Here is a 16,322-nt window from a genome sequence, read left to right as displayed (position 1 = left end):
TAAGGTCATATAATGCATACTTGATCAGCCCACAGAGTTCTAAGAGATAGCAAAAGGGCAGGCATAATATTATGCAATATAATGATTCATATAGTGTACCATAATGATGCTGTTGCAGTGCTAGATTAATTTAGAAACAGTGTTCCTGTATCTATTAAAATTATTTCAGATATCTTGGCTTAATAAAATCATATTACAGATTATTACTAGCACAATTAAATAATCATTTGGAATTTAGCTTCAAGATTGGAGTAGTGGTTCTAAACTATGTGCACTTCAATTAATATTGTGCAATTTTCAGATATTCAGCATGTAAGGTTTAATTATCTTGCCTGAAAAGATCATTGAATCCAACTAAACAATGAATGCAGAATTTAAAGAAAACAAATCTTTCTCCTCCTCCTCCTTCTGAGTCTTTTGATTTTACTCTTGTTGCATTCATTCTTCAGGTGCTGAAGGTCTTAGAGTAGAATTTGACCGCCAGTGCTCCACAGAACGACGCCACGATCCTCTCACTGTCATGGATGGAGTCAACCGGATAGTTTCTGTGAGATCAGGTAATGAAATATGTATGTGACATTTTAAGTTAGAAAAAAAGTTTTTTTTGTGGCTGAACTTCATGTTGAAAGTATGTAAATGTAACAGAATTTTAAATACATTAAAATATTTAATTCAGATACATTTCATAAATTAGAAGTAATAATTAAATTCTCCCCCCTTCCCTCCATCCCTACATTACATTGTACTTTCTGTCATTTTTTTTTCCTATTTGAATTTCTTGAACCACCTATTTTTGTTGGTCCCAATTTTTAATGTTGATGTCGTTTTCTGATTATCTCTGCAAAACTTGTATTTGGGGAAGATGTTTTGAAATGGAGTAATCGTTTGGGCCTGAGCATCCCTTCTAGGCATTTTAGTGTTGCCCCTTAGTGTCTCAGGAAAAAAAAATATCCAGACTGATTGGATTGTTACATCACCTGCTGCGTTTGGAGTCATGATCTTCAGTGAAGATGAAAAGTTATGACTGGAGGATTATCATGATGTATTGTACTGTTTTATGTGGCAGAGCGAAAATAATAGATTCCCTTCCTGAATAGGTCAAAGATTAAATTGACTACTTTATCTAAATATTTCAGGTCGTGAATGGTCTGACTGGTCTAGTGAACTGCGCATTCCAGGTGATGAATTAAAATGGAAATTTATCAGTGATGGCTCTGTGAATGGATGGGGTTGGCGCTTCACAGTTTATCCCATCATGCCAGCTGCAGGTGAATCCCATGTATTGTTTCAGGATAGAAATATTTCTCTGTACTGGCATATTTGTTCTTTTCATTTTTCACTTGAGTTATTAGCAAGCAGCTTAAATAGCAGAAAAAAGAGAGATTTACTCCTGTGTTAAAGATACTATGGTTGGTATCTAATTTGTAAAATGATAAACTAAGCCAGTGTTAGCTTTTCATCCATTGATGGCAGCCATATGTCTGTGATAAAAGGTTTTTTTTAGATACAAATAAAGCATTAAATGGGATTGCAATCATCGCAGGTATAGTTGGAGTTTACATGAATTGTTAAGTCATTTTCATTCACTTCCCCAACACAGTTCAATTGTATTTGTTTTATTTCTCTAAATAAGAGCACTAATTTTTGATTGGAAAATGGCTAATATTTTGGACTTTTTCCTACAGGTCCAAAAGATCTTCTTTCAGATCGCTGTATTCTTTCTTGTCCGTCAATGGATTTGGTAACGTGTTTACTGGATTTCCGTTTGAATTTTGCTTCTAACAGGAGCATAGTTCCTCGCTTAGCAGCTTCATTAGCTGCATGTGCTCAGCTGAGCGCTCTAGGTGAGTTCACATTTCTATTGAGTTTCTTATTTCTAATACTGAAAAACCATTTCTTAAGCCTGTGTGCATTTTTCTGTATATCCTGTAGCTGCTGGCCACCGAATGTGGGCTTTACAGAGACTACGAAAGTTACTGACTACTGAGTTTGGCCAATCAATTAATATCAATCGAATCTTAGGAGATAATGATGGTGAAGCACGAACTATGGTAAAATTATCAAGCCTTCCATTGCTAGTATCATAAATTCTGTGGCAGACTTAAATCTTAAGAGATACAGATATAAGTCTAAATCTCCCTCACTCTCTCTGTCTCTTTTTCTCTCTTGTTTCTTAAGCTGTACAATTGAGCAATGTTTTGATTTCAGAATGTATGTGGGATTATCTGGATATCTGAGGGGGATAGATGGTTAAGAAATATGAAGCATAAATAAATACAAATAAAAAAATTGACTTATTTGATTAAGGTTGACAAATTGTACTTGAATACTGGCTTTGTCAAATATGCATTGTATGCTTCCAATCCTTGGTATAAATTGTGGAAGGCTAAGATGGATAATATTTTCAAACTAGATAATTATCTCTTGGCTGTAAAATATAGCTGAAATGCAACATTAGAAAACTATCACTTCTATCTAATCCTTTTTATTTTTATTTTTATTTTTATTTTGTGTGTGTATGTGTGTCAGAGTTTCACTGGCAGTGCCTTAGCTGCTCTAGTTAAAGGCCTTCCTGAGGCTTTACAGCGGCAGTTTGATTACGAAGATCCCATTGTCAGAGGTGGCAAACAACTGCTTCATAGTCCTTTTTTTAAGGTAATTTAACATTGGGTGGAAAGATTTAAAAATTAGAAATGGGAATCCTTTAGCACTGCTTGTAAGCAAACCTGAATGGTCAGCCTGAAATTTCATCAGAATATATAGTAGAATTACTTTGATTAAAATGAAGAATGCAACAACGCTAGTCATGGGCTTTAAAATAATCAAATTCTTTTTCTTTCATGTATGAACTGAGCTGCTATTTTTTAAATAAAGAGCAGTGCAATAAATGAAGAATTAAAATCTTTTGATTTTATACTTTCATTGTTAATTGTCTCAATGTATTTCAATGCACCAAAGTGGTTTCTTATTCAATTAATGAAATCCTTGCCATAATATTTGCCCCCACCTCCAGTAATAATACAATGAAGCCAAGGAGACGCCAGTAATAACATCAATCTGATGGGTCCAGACAAAAGCTGAAAGTGTGTTCTTTTTTTATTTGTATAGGTGCTTGTAGCCCTTGCTTGTGATCTGGAATTGGATACTCTTCCCTGCTGTGCAGAGACACACAAATGGGCTTGGTTTAGAAGATACTGCATGGCTTCCAGAGTTGCTGTAGCCCTTGATAAAAGAACACCACTGCCTCGCCTCTTTCTTGATGAGGTATTGGTTTAACATAATGTTTGTTTATTTGGATATTTAAATATTGGTTCTTAAAACAATGCACAAAAGTCTGCTATATAAATACACATTTAAATCAGTTATCTACATTATATTGGGTCAAGACCATGAGGATATATATGGTTTGAAGTCAGTCAGTATTGGATCCCTTGTCATAACTTGGCCTATTTCATAATGGGATTTTAATGACTCATTATAGACTCGAGAGTTTAAACAACATTCAAGCTCAACTGATCACAAAATACCATTATTTAAATTATAGGTTGCCAAGAAAATTCAAGAATTAATGGCAGATCATGAAAATATTGATATTCTGCATGAGAGCCACGAAGTTTTTAAAAGAGAACAAGATGAACAGCTTGTACAGTGGATGAACAGGTTCTTTGGAGCTATATTTTTTGGGGTGGGGTGGAGAAACCTTTTGATAACAATATTCCATTTCTAAATATGTAAAGAATTGGGATTTTAGGGAATTTTATATGGTTAAACTACTTGTTCTTTCCTTTAACAGGAGACCAGATGACTGGACACTTTCTGCAGGAGGCAGTGGAACAATATATGGCTGGGGCCATAATCACAGAGGACAACTTGGAGGTATAGAAGGAGCAAAAGTTAAGGTTCCTACACCGTGTGAAGCTCTTGCTACGCTTAGACCAGTACAGTTAATAGGTGGTGAGCAGACACTTTTTGCAGTGACTGCTGATGGGAAGGTAAGGAGTATATTTATGTATAAAATCTCCTTCTCCTCTCCTCCTCTCCTCTCCTCTCCTCTCCCCTCCTCTCCCCTCCCTTCCCCTCCCTTCCCCTCCCCTTCCCTCCCTTCCTCTCCTTATTAATATGTGTGTTTATTGAAATAAAACCAGGGATTGAAAGTTTCAATAAAACCAATTAAAATATAAACATGCCAAATATTAGTGGTATTGGGAAGATCCCAAAGAGTCTATAAAGCGAAACAGTACTGTGAATGAAAACCAAAGATTTACTCATTAAAGGAAAGTTATTATCTTATTAAAAGATATTGATCACTATTTTAATGATATAGTGAATCACATTGCTATGTGTGGCATATATTGTTATATTCCATTCCATATACCAGGAACTGTGGTGGTGTAGTGGTTAGAATGCAGTATTATAGGCTAACTCTGCCTACTGCCAGGAGTTCAAGGTTGACTCAGCCTTCCATCTTTCTGAGGTCGGTAAAATGAGGACTCAGATGGTTGGGGGCAATATGTTGACTCTGTAAACTGCTTAGAGAGGGCTGTAAAGCACTATGAAGCAGTATATAAGTCTAAGTGCTATTGCTTTAAATAGTGCCTTATTTCTATCCAAATCTTCCAGAATCACTTAATAAATTCTCATCTCAAAAGGGTCTTCCAAAAAGAATTATTACAGTAGAGGGCTATGAATGTTGGAATTGAAATTTTGAGATGGAAACTGATCAGGTCTTCCATAATAACAGAATAGCCTGGCTAATGACAGTAATAGGTAGAGTAATGAGCCGAGGTGGCACAGTGGTTAGAGTGCAGTACTGCAGCTACTTTAGCTGACTGCTAGTTCAGCAGATCAGCGGATCAAATCTCACTGGCTCAAGGTTGACTCAGCCTTCCATCCTTCCGAGGTTGGTAAAAGGACCCAGATTGTTGGGGGCAATATGCTATTTAGTATACTGTCTTTGGTGTAAGCCGCCCAGAGTCCTCGGAGAGTGGGCGGCATAGAAATATGACAAATAATAAACAAACAAACAAACAAACAAACAATACTGTATCTGCAGTACAGACCAAATGCTGGGGAGTGTTCATTTACAATCACTTGAATTTTAAGGACCTGCAATGTTTTGAAACTTTCTCTAGTTGAGCTTTTTAGCCGGCATAAATCCATAAATGGGCTGGTAACACCAAGATTTGTAGAATACAAACAAAGCTAGCAAAGAGAACATGATAATCAGCCCAAAATATACAAATGCTTCTAGGTGAAGCAAACAGAATTTGTGAAAAATAATTAAAGATCTTAATTTTAGATGGCAGTACTGTTCTTGATGTAATCTAATAATATTCGTGTGTGAGAAATTCATTCAAATAACTCATTTTTTAATTTTAGCTCTATGCCACAGGATATGGTGCAGGTGGAAGACTTGGAATTGGGGGGACAGAGTCTGTTTCTACTCCCACATTGCTAGAATCCATTCAGCATGTGTTTATCAAGAAAGTTGCTGTGAATTCTGGAGGAAAACATTGTCTAGCATTGTCTTCAGAGGGAGAAGTTTATTCCTGGGGTGAGGCAGAAGATGGCAAACTGGGCCATGGCAACCGGAGGTATAACAATTTTATAAGTAATATCATATACATTCCATAGATGTGTACAATCCTAAAGCAGTTTGGTGTAGTAATTAAAAGTGCTGGCTTAGAAGCCTGGAGACTGACTTCTAGTCCTGCTTTAGGCATGAAATTCAGTTGGATAATTGAAGATTAGTCACTCTAGAACAGGGGTGTCAAACTCGATTTCATTGAGGGTCACATCAGGGATGTCTTTGACCTTGAGGGGCAAGGGTGGGATGGCCAGAGTGGGTATCGCCAGTTTGATGTCACTTGTGTTGGTGCCAGTGGTGGCACGAGCACTCTGCCACCAAAAACAGGCTCCCAAACTCCGTTTTCGGCTGCAACAGCCTCCTGCAACCCTCTGCCAGCGAAAATGGAGTGCGGGGGGGGGGCATGTGTGGCCCTTGCAAGCTCCATTTTCGCTGGCAGAAACACCACGGGCCAGTCCTTCACTGTTTCCGGGGTGGCCCTGCAGGCTATATCTAAGCATCCTGCAGGCCAAATGCGGCCCCTGGGCCTTGAGTTTAATACCCCTGCTCTAGAAAGAAATTACTTCAATCATTTCTGAAAATGTTGTCCCAAACACCTTGTTTTGGTGGTCACCAGGAGCCAGGATTGACTTGATTGACCATATCAGCAAAGCAACAAAGCTGCAGTGTTTATAATAAATCGAATAATAATTTAGCAGGAAATGGAAAACCTTAATACATCAATTGGGTTAGACATTGGTGCATGGTGCAGGTTTGAATTGCACTAACCACTAATCTGTGCCAGGGATTTTAAAGCAGCAGGCATAGTTCAGAAAGTAGTGCATGCATTTGAGAGAAAGAGGGAAGCTAGAAATATGGAATTGCAGTGGCTTATCACTGGATTTTTTCCTCACAAGTTCAGAATGGAACAAAACATAAGAGCTCTCTATAATCCTTTAAAGGCAGCAAAAAATGTGTAAGGATTATTTATCTTGAAAAGTCTCAAACTGTGTTTTAACTGTTCCAGTTAATCTGTTATACCTTGCAGTTCACAATGTATTTACTAACGTATTGCCCTTTATGCTTTACAATTATTTTGTTTAGTCCGTGTGATCGTCCTCGAGTAATTGAATCTTTGCGGGGCATAGAAGTTGTTGATATTGCTGCTGGTGGAGCACACAGTGCATGTATTACTGCTGCAGGAGATCTTTATACATGGGGCAAGGGAAGATATGGACGTCTTGGTCACGGGGACAGTGAAGATCAGTTGAAACCTAAGCTGGTGAGATGGTGTCCAAGTTGCATGTTTGAACTACCTTTTTGAACTGATAAAGCATTCAATTCAAGTTGAAATAGGTCACCTCATTATGCCAAATTTCATGCAAAAGATTTAAAGGAAGTCAAATCAATAAACAAATAACTTTGGACCTCCTGTTTTGCCAGATTTATTTTGGAAGTCTTCATTCATTCATTCATTCATTCATTCATCTGCCCATCTTAAACCAGAAAAATATTTTTTTTAAAAAAATACATAAAAACATCAACCATACAGCTATTTTAAAACCACTATTAAAAACCCAATTACGTATAAAAATATTCAGGGGGTAGTGCAATCAGTATAATATATTCAAGACAATATATTATTAAAGAAACAGTCAGTTCAACTATATATACTTTGATTATGTAGTTATTAACATTGAATTATAATTCATATTGAAAATTATTCTTAAGGCAGTTATGGCAAGTGTAATAAAATCAGGGCAATCAGCTATATTTAACTTCTGTTTCAGGCTATCGTGTTGATCTTTTACTTTGCTGAAATTACCTTGTAAAAATGAAAATTATAAAACATTGCTTGAATTTCAATTCATTTTTACTTTTACTTAATTTTTATTTCATTTTATCAGAAAATCTTAAAATTGCAAAACACAAGAGTATAATGTACATGCAAATCAAAATACAATATTAATTCAATGAAATGAATATCACATCTAAAAGTGAATATACCATATGTTCCTATTTCATGAAATGCATGCAAATGCTCAAATCTTTCAGAATGGCATCTAATATGTAATGTAGCACTGTTCCATTGTACTCAATGTAATGTACCACTGAAGAGAAGACCTACATGATCGTGTGTGATTATACTAATTAACCTTTTAAAACTGTGATCATTCGAATTATTTGATAATCAAATGCTTGTTTGACAGGTTGAAGCACTCCAGGGTTACCGTGTGATTGACATAGCCTGTGGCAGTGGGGATGCACAGACCCTCTGTTTGACAGATGATGATACTGTCTGGTCCTGGGGAGATGGAGACTATGGAAAGCTTGGGAGAGGTGGAAGTGATGGCTGCAAAGTGCCAATGAAGGTACTTCATTCATACTTTAGTAAAATGAGAAAAAATGTGCACCCTTTTTCTACATTGTAAAAATATTTAGCCTTATCTATTGGATTCGGAATAATGTCGAATGGTATGAGCTAAACAGGATTTTCATTCGAGAAAATCTGTGTATTTAACAAATGTATTTCAGACTAGTTTGATGAAAGTCCAATAAGTTATAGAAGACCGCGAAAGATTCTGATTTCTCCCGTGATTGGAAATATTGGTCCCTCTGGCTTGTACTTTTGTTTTTGAATTTCTCTTTGTTCTCTGGATACTTCCAAACAAATGGCACCAGAATTCTGCATTTGCAATCATGCTTAGCTCACCTGTTCAGGACACAAGTAACTTGTTTACTGTAATCATTTGCATCCATAATTAATGCAACTGTATAGCTTAGCAAGGCCAGAAATTTAAATCGGGGGAAAAAGCATGAAAAGTTTCAGATTCTTTTCTAGTCTACCTGACATTCTGTGTCACTTCCAGCAAGTGTATAGTATTAAAATCCAATAATATTATGAAATAATCACGGAAATATGTTAATGTGTATAAACTATTAGATATAGCCTAACCTCTCTTTTAAACTTAAAATTTTTAAAATTCTTAAATTTTAAATTTGTCTTATGAATTGGGGTGTTTTAAATTTCATTTTTTGGGCCAATTATTTAATTGTATTTTAATGGTTTTTTAACATTTGTATTATATGTATTTTATTTGGCTGTTCACCGCCCTGAGTCCTTCGGGAGTAGGGCGGTATACAAATTCAATAAATAATAATAATAATAATAATAATAATAATAATAATAATAATAATAATAATAATAATAATAATAATAATAAAAAGATATGAATCATCATTGTGAGCCATTAAGCAACTGTTTGAAGTGTTTGAAAAGATGTGTAAATGATTTACAATTAGGTGTATGGTATTCCACATACCAGGTGTAATAATAGAAATGTCTTCTTCCTGGCTGGTAACTAACAATATGCAGAAGAAGTAGGCACATCATTACTGATGTTGATTAGTTGATCAGATCTCTTTGAATGTAGCCATTTTCTTAGAAACAACTATATCAATTTCTTGATATATTTTCTGAATTTTAAGGCTTTTTTAACAATTGTTTTACTCTTTGTGAGACTGCACTACATGGCTATCATCTGCTTTCATGGGAATGAAAGCTATGTTCACCAGTATATTGTTGGTTCAGATGTGGCATTCATTTTCTCCAGTTTATACTTCCCTGGGAAAATGGGTGGGTAGCTCAATTAAACAGAGATGATAAAGAAAAGAGAATGAGATCAGAGTATTTTAAATTATTTCTTTAAATAATGAAACTTGGATTTTAGTAGTATTTTTTTGGATAGAGTAGAGCTTTATTTTTAAGATACCTCAATGTGCTGCATGTTCTGCAGTTACCTTCTTTGACAAGCTGTGTTTAAACTTTCCCCCCCTAGATTGATTCTCTCACTGGTGTTGGAGTAATTAAAGTAGAATGTGGCTCACAATTTTCTGTGGCCCTTACCAAATCGGGAACAGTGTACACTTGGTAAGTGTATTTATTCTTCCAAAAAACATAATACCACTCTTAGTGATTTATTTTCTTTTAAACAAAAACATAATCACGGCAGGCTGGAGGTTAAAAAACATAATACTGGCATTTGTTACAAACAGAGGTAAGGTATTCCTTTACCAAAATTATGCTTCTTTAATGGAATCTAGAAAGACCACAGGTTTATCTTTGTGATATCTGCTTTTTTAAATATAGGGAACAGAATTCTATCAAAATCTATATTCTCCTAATTTATATTCCTGTATAATTAGGAACAATTAAAAATGGATGTGTTAATTGCAATTTATGTTTTGCATATAGGGGCAAAGGCGATTACCATCGATTAGGTCATGGATCAGATGACCATGTTCGAAGACCTCGACAAGTCCAGGGTTTACAAGGAAAGAAAGTAATTGCCATAGCAACGGGCTCTTTACACTGCGTGTGTTGTACTGAAGATGGTATGTGGAATAATTCACTTCCTTTAAAAACAAAACAACAGCTGTAACTTCCAAAGTGAACACCTTTTAGAAGGCTATTATATCATCCCTGGTCTTTTGGTACACTGCTAAGTATTTACTTCAAATCCCACTTGCTTTCAATTTTTAAAAATGTATCCTTTCACTATTTCTGAAGAAAATCTTCCAAAAATAATCTTTGCCTTTTGTTCAATTTGTGCAGAACATGACGAAGTGGTAAACCTTTAAAATATACCCATGTGTTATAATTTGCATTGCACATGTAAACTTAATGTACTTAATGTACTTTACACGGGAAAACCTCAGATTCAGTTTAATGTCAACCATCCCACTCAGTCAAAGAAAGACTCCTGGCCATTTGTTTTGCCAAGGGTATATGATACTGAAGCTGAAATGGTTACAGAAGTAGTGTTCAAAATTCAGGCTGTTAGAAGATAATGCTAGAATATTATCAAAAACAAGAATTGTAACAACTGACTTCAGCAAATGGATGTAATTATCTTAAGAAATACTAATAGCTTAAATTTCCTGTGCCTCCCCTCCCTCTTCCCCCAAATTATCATTCAGGTTCAAGAATCCAGGCTCTATTTTTCCTTTGTGCTAAAGTAGAGGCTATACCTCAGATTTCTAACAAGCATACATTTTCAGTCTCATGCATGAAAGAATACTTATTTGTCCAAGTTAATCAGCCACAGTTGGAAGACTATGTCATCATCAGCTCTTTTCTGAGACATGACAATTCCTGAATCACCACCTTTTTTTCCCCTTTTGTTGCTAAACTGACACTAAATTAATTAAAGGAAATACTCATGTCTACTGAGACTGCTGAAACAGTACCTTCTACTTGTAGTATTGATATATATGTTTTATTAAATGTTTTGATTGTTGTGTACCAATTATTACTGGCTCTCATTAATAGGTATTGTTGTTGTATCATTTTGTAAATGATACAACGTTTCTACGTCATTATTATAAATGATTGATTTGTTTGAGTTGGTAAATAATACTTTTGAACGGTACAGGTGAAGTCTATACCTGGGGAGATAATGATGAAGGGCAGCTTGGAGATGGGACAACTAATGCCATCCAAAGGCCACGTCTGGTTGCAGCACTTCAGGGTAAAAAGATCAACAGAGTAGCTTGTGGTTCAGCGCATACTTTAGCTTGGTCTACTAGTAAACCTGCTAATGCAGGCAAGCTCCCTTCCCAGGTAAAAAAAAAATCTTTTAACTCATGTTTTTAATATTTTGAAAACTGTAAAATCAGAATATAATACCCTGTTTTCCCCAAAATAAGACATCCCCTGATAATAAGCCCAATTGAAGTTTTAAGCACATGGCAATAAGGCCAAGCACTTATTTCAGGGTTCAAAAAAAAAATATAAGATAGGGTCTTATTTTTGGGAAAACATGATACTCATAAGTATAGAAGTGTAGAAGTATTGCTCTATTTATTCACTGGCCATGTTATCTAATGTCTTCTTGTGCTTCAGGCCAAAAGGAATGATCTGATGATAAAGATATACCGTATTTTCCGGCGTATAAGACGACCCCCCGACTTTTCCTGTTAAAATATAGGGTTTGGGTTATACTCGCCGTATAAGACTACCCCCTCTTCCAACACACACCAAATAAAAATTAAAAAACATCAACTGGCTCACCCACAATGTAAAAGCAGCTGTGCTAGACCCAAAATGGCCCCTGCAACAAGCAGGAACCTCACACAGCCACAAAAAGCCCCCCCAAAAAAACAACTTTCACACTTTACACACACAAAATTCCACATACAGCTTTGTGAGATTTTGTCTGTTTGTGTAGTTAGAGTGAAACACTACAGAAACACACTAAATCTCAGAAAGCTGCACAAATATTATTTTATTTTATTTTATTTTTATTTTTATATGAAAACTAAATTTAAAACTTCCTAAACTTTAAATGGCTAGGTCTAAAAAAGAACAACTTAAAAAAAAAACCCAATTAACTATTTTTTTTAAAGCTCCCAAAGGGGAAAAAAACTTACCCAATAGAACAGGGGTCTCCAACCTTGGCAACTTTAAGACTTGTAGACTTCAACTCCCAGAATTCCTCAGCCAGCTTTGTTTTGCTGGCTGAGGAATTCTGGGAGTTGAAGTCCACAACTCCCTGCCTGCTTGATTGCAGGCAGGGAGTGGCTTGCTGATGGAATGGAAGCAAAGCAAGGCAAGCATTGTGACTAGCAGCTAAGGTAAGCAAGCTGGAGGGGGAAAACTTTTTTTCCTTTTACATGGCTCTGGCGATCCCAGCTGCGTTGCCTGATTAGCAGGCAACTCAGCTGGGATCGTCAGAGCTTGGATCGCCAGAGCCATTTAAGGCTCATCAGAGCCTTTCGGGCTGGTCTGCCTGGTTACAGGAGAACGACACCCGGCGTATAAGACGACCCCCGACTTTTGAGAAGATTTTCATGTGTTAAAAAGTCGTCTTATATGCCGGAAAATACGCTAATGTTTTCCCAGAGACGTCTTATGATTTCTTAAAAATCATAATGACTTTAGCTTCTTCCTTTTCAATGACTTTCTCTATTTTATGGTCCCACCAGTTCTTGCTTCCAGGCAAATGGTATTTCTTACAGATCTTCCAATGCACCATTGTGCAAGTAGCATTGTTGCTACTTAATAATACCATTGTTTGTAGTCAGTCCATGAATACTGTGTGTATTATGATTAAAACATAAAACATATAAAAACAATGTATAATACTCAATAGCCTAATTAGCTGACTATTAGGTCTTACATTATCTTACATTAAAGAACACCCGTTACTCAAAGCACATGAAATTCTAATGATGTGAATTTTGTAGGTTCCCATGGAATACAATCATCTACAGGAAATTCCTATCATTGCCTTAAGGAACAGATTGCTGCTACTACATCACATTTCTGAGCTCTTTTGTCCTTGTATTCCCATGTTTGATCTTGAGGGACGCCTTGATGAGACTGGCCAGGGTCCTTCAGTGGGATTTGATGCATTACGAGGAATTTTGATATCACAAGGAAAGGCATGTATCTCAAAACATCCTACTAATAATTACCAGTTACTGCCATAATGCTTAAAGTGTGCAAATTGTTAACATCTGATCCAAGGTATGATTTATGATTTACAGTATATAAAGATCATAGCATTGATACATGGAATTCAAGTATGAATTACTAATAAGGTTTCTTATAAAATATTTCTGCTAATGTAATATTTTGTATTTTAAATGAAAAGTGAATAATGTCAAATATTCAACCAAAAATTATGTTATGTTCCAAATCACTTATTTTCTCTTTTTAGGAGGCAGCTTTTAGAAAAGTTGTACAAGCAACTATGGTGAGAGATCGTCAGCATGGGCCAGTTGTAGAACTCAACAGAATACAAGTAAGAATGTGATAATATGACTGTTGAATGTAAGATTTCTGGCCAACCTTGTGTTTGAAGTTGAGGATTAGAGAATGGGAAAGTCCACTTATAATACTGATAGAAGATTTTGCCACTTTCTAATTCTGATTGATTGTGCTTATTGATTTGTGGCTTTTAAAAGCTTTGCATTATTTGATAGGTCAGAAATAAAACATTTTAGTAGCCATGAGACATCTGTGAAATTTTTGTGGTTTTGTGGTAGATACAGATATATGTAAATCAAACAATCTGTAAAGACAAAGTCTGCTTTGTGTAACTCTTCACAATTGTGTGGGCTGTATGTACATAGTCACCCTCTGTTAGGCATGTGTAATTCTGATCTTTCACACTATATATAGCCTCTGTGAATGGAAGTAGTTTACATTTCCTTCCCACACTCCCTGCACCCACATTTTCCTCCTCAAGAGCCTTTCTGGAAGAAAACAGGGTTATCTATCCTGAGTAACGTGGAATTGATGGTGGTAACATGGCTGAGAGAGGAAAGAGCTCAATTAAGCAGAGGCCTGATTAATTTTGAGTGATTCTTTTCCTGAATAACATCATGTCTAAGTTATCTAGAAAGGCTTTTTAGGAATACAAGCAGCTGTTAATAAGAACATGGCTTGGACACTTATTTTTGTTATATTGATAATCATGGCATCGTGACACTGATGAAAGATAGCAAATACATACTTACGTGAATTGAGAGCATTAAGACTGTACTAAAACATTATAAAATCTTCATTGCCTACAGCTCAGTCCCCAACCTTTCTGGCTCCATGGATTGGCAGCGATGGTGCTGGGGGGCAGGGGGAGAGAAGGGATGGTGTGCAACCTTGATCCCACATATGCGCAAATGAAGCTTTGCACACACCCGTTGCTTCTGTGGCTAAGTTCCCAACAGGGTTGGGGATCTCTGGTCTACAGTATATATAAAAATCTGGATGAGGCTAAAATCACAAAAAAACATAATGCTTCTCTACATAGAACATCTCACATTGTACATTGTTGTTATTGTTTTACCCATCTTCTATAACTTGACATTGTTTAGAATGCCCTCAGGCATCACTAAGTTTCAGGAAATCAGCATTACATGTGGTCACTTCATAGAAGGAAGTGGTTATCATAAAAAATGTCAGTGACGTAAACAGATCTAATATTTGGCCTTAAATTTCAAGAATTTTTTCCCCAGAGGCTGAATATACTACTGTTTATTGTTTTATTTCATTGAGCAAAACATGTGTTTTGGAATAATGTGTTTTAGAGAATTCAGTATCTCTTTAAAGGAAAATCAGTGTTAAAATAGGAGGGAATAAGTGCAGAACAGATTTAAAATTGTGTCACTGTTTAACTTTCAAGGACATCATCTTTTTAATCTGATTTTCATCCAGTATTGTGTATGTGTCTTCAAAACCAGCTGCTGAAAAGTGTTATTAGGACCATTAATTTGAGTTTGTGTTTTTGAATTACTAAAATACTCTAAACTTTTAAGTTTTGCTAGAGTTAGATTTTTTACTAGAGTAACTTCTGTTTTGTGATTAGGTAAAGCGATCTAGAAGCAAAGGAGGATTGGCTGGTCCTGATGGCACAAAATCTGTGTTTGGACAGATGTGTGCTAAAATGAGCTCATTCAGTCCAGATAGTCTTCTTCTACCTCATCGTGTTTGGAAAGTCAAGTTTGTTGGTAGTATTTTTTTTCACTTTATCTAATTTTACAATACTTTGCCCTTTCTTGTACAATAAATACCGAAAAGAAGAAATGTCAGTCATAATTTTTCCTTAGCACTAAATATTGTCAACTGGTTCTCAACCCAAATTAATTGCAGATTGTCATTCTCATACAGACAGCTTCTTAGATTAAAAATATTTCTGTTACATGTTGCTTGCTGGTTATTTTTTCCCTTGCTATTTTCTTTTATTTTGCATATATGGGTAGTTCTCAATTTATGACCATAATAGAACCTGCCCATTACAGTCATACGTTGGGACCTATGTGCCCTACCTGATTTTTTATTGTGGTGTTCATTAAGTGGTCATTAAGGATGGGCCAGTTCTGACCACAAGCAGATATAAGTGCAAGTTTTCAGCAAAACTGTTTCTAAATGTAGTCATGTGACCATGGGAGGCTTCAGTCAGGTCTATCATAACTTTGAATGGTCACTAAGCGACCAGTTGTAAGTTGAGGTTGACCTGTACATGGAAATAAATGTTTATGAAACTTAAATATGTAGAACAAGCGGAAGGATGTGTGGCTTTGAATAGATCATATTGAGGGCACTAATTGGCTTATTCTGAAGTATCTGACTGCACGTTTACTGATTAAGCAAGTTTTTATAGATCAATAAACATTTTGAAATATGTATTCTATTATGTCTAGGATTAACTGAATGGCAAAATGAGTGAATTCAGCAAGTATTCCTTTTCACTGCATCTAATGTTTATTATAAAAGTGGCTGAACGTAGCTTTAAACTACTAATTCAGCAGTTCCACAAAGTAATTTTTTCTTTCTCTCAGGTGAATCTGTGGATGACTGTGGTGGGGGCTACAGCGAATCAATAGCAGAAATGTGTGAAGAACTTCAGAATGGACTGACCCCATTATTAATTGTGACTCCTAATGGAAGGGATGAATCTGGAGCAAACAGAGATTGCTTTCTCCTAAACCCTGCAGCAAAATCTTCATTGCACATGAACATGTTTCGCTTCCTCGGTAAATTACACTTAGCTTTTAAACTTTTTTAAAAACTTTGAGTAAAACTTTGATCATACAATATGTGTAACACTTTTCCTTTTTTTTTTTTTTAAATTACCTAGGAGTTATGTTGGGGATAGCTATTCGGACTGGAAGTCCTCTGAGCCTTAATCTGGCAGAACCTGTATGGAAACAATTGGCAGGAATGAATTTAACAATTGCTGATCTCAGTGAG

The 16,322-nt window shown here is 35.9% G+C and overlaps 1 protein-coding gene across 1 annotated transcript in view; it reads left to right on the top strand.

Annotated features, from left to right (window-relative positions):
• HERC2 (HECT and RLD domain containing E3 ubiquitin protein ligase 2) overlaps positions 1-16,322 on the top strand; it is a 108,965-nt gene that overhangs the window by 87,160 nt on the left and 5,483 nt on the right. Inside the window, exons 70-88 of the mRNA XM_070943385.1 lie at positions 450-557; positions 1,137-1,268; positions 1,686-1,844; positions 1,933-2,051; positions 2,530-2,655; positions 3,109-3,264; positions 3,545-3,660; positions 3,794-3,992; positions 5,380-5,594; positions 6,671-6,848; positions 7,777-7,938; positions 9,406-9,497; positions 9,822-9,961; positions 11,002-11,189; positions 12,815-13,012; positions 13,291-13,374; positions 14,938-15,079; positions 15,911-16,105; positions 16,210-16,322. Of these exons, the coding sequence (XP_070799486.1) occupies positions 450-557; positions 1,137-1,268; positions 1,686-1,844; positions 1,933-2,051; positions 2,530-2,655; positions 3,109-3,264; positions 3,545-3,660; positions 3,794-3,992; positions 5,380-5,594; positions 6,671-6,848; positions 7,777-7,938; positions 9,406-9,497; positions 9,822-9,961; positions 11,002-11,189; positions 12,815-13,012; positions 13,291-13,374; positions 14,938-15,079; positions 15,911-16,105; positions 16,210-16,322 (2,822 nt within the window). The remainder of the gene's footprint in view (positions 1-449; positions 558-1,136; positions 1,269-1,685; positions 1,845-1,932; positions 2,052-2,529; positions 2,656-3,108; positions 3,265-3,544; positions 3,661-3,793; positions 3,993-5,379; positions 5,595-6,670; positions 6,849-7,776; positions 7,939-9,405; positions 9,498-9,821; positions 9,962-11,001; positions 11,190-12,814; positions 13,013-13,290; positions 13,375-14,937; positions 15,080-15,910; positions 16,106-16,209) is intronic.

Source organism: Pituophis catenifer, unplaced genomic scaffold (genome assembly GCF_029215685.1).
Source record: "Pituophis catenifer annectens isolate HBS135680 unplaced genomic scaffold, rPitCat1.0.hap2 SCAF_4, whole genome shotgun sequence".
Lineage (NCBI taxonomy): Eukaryota > Metazoa > Chordata > Lepidosauria > Squamata > Colubridae > Pituophis > Pituophis catenifer.
This window is presented reverse-complemented; position numbering and strand designations above follow the sequence as displayed.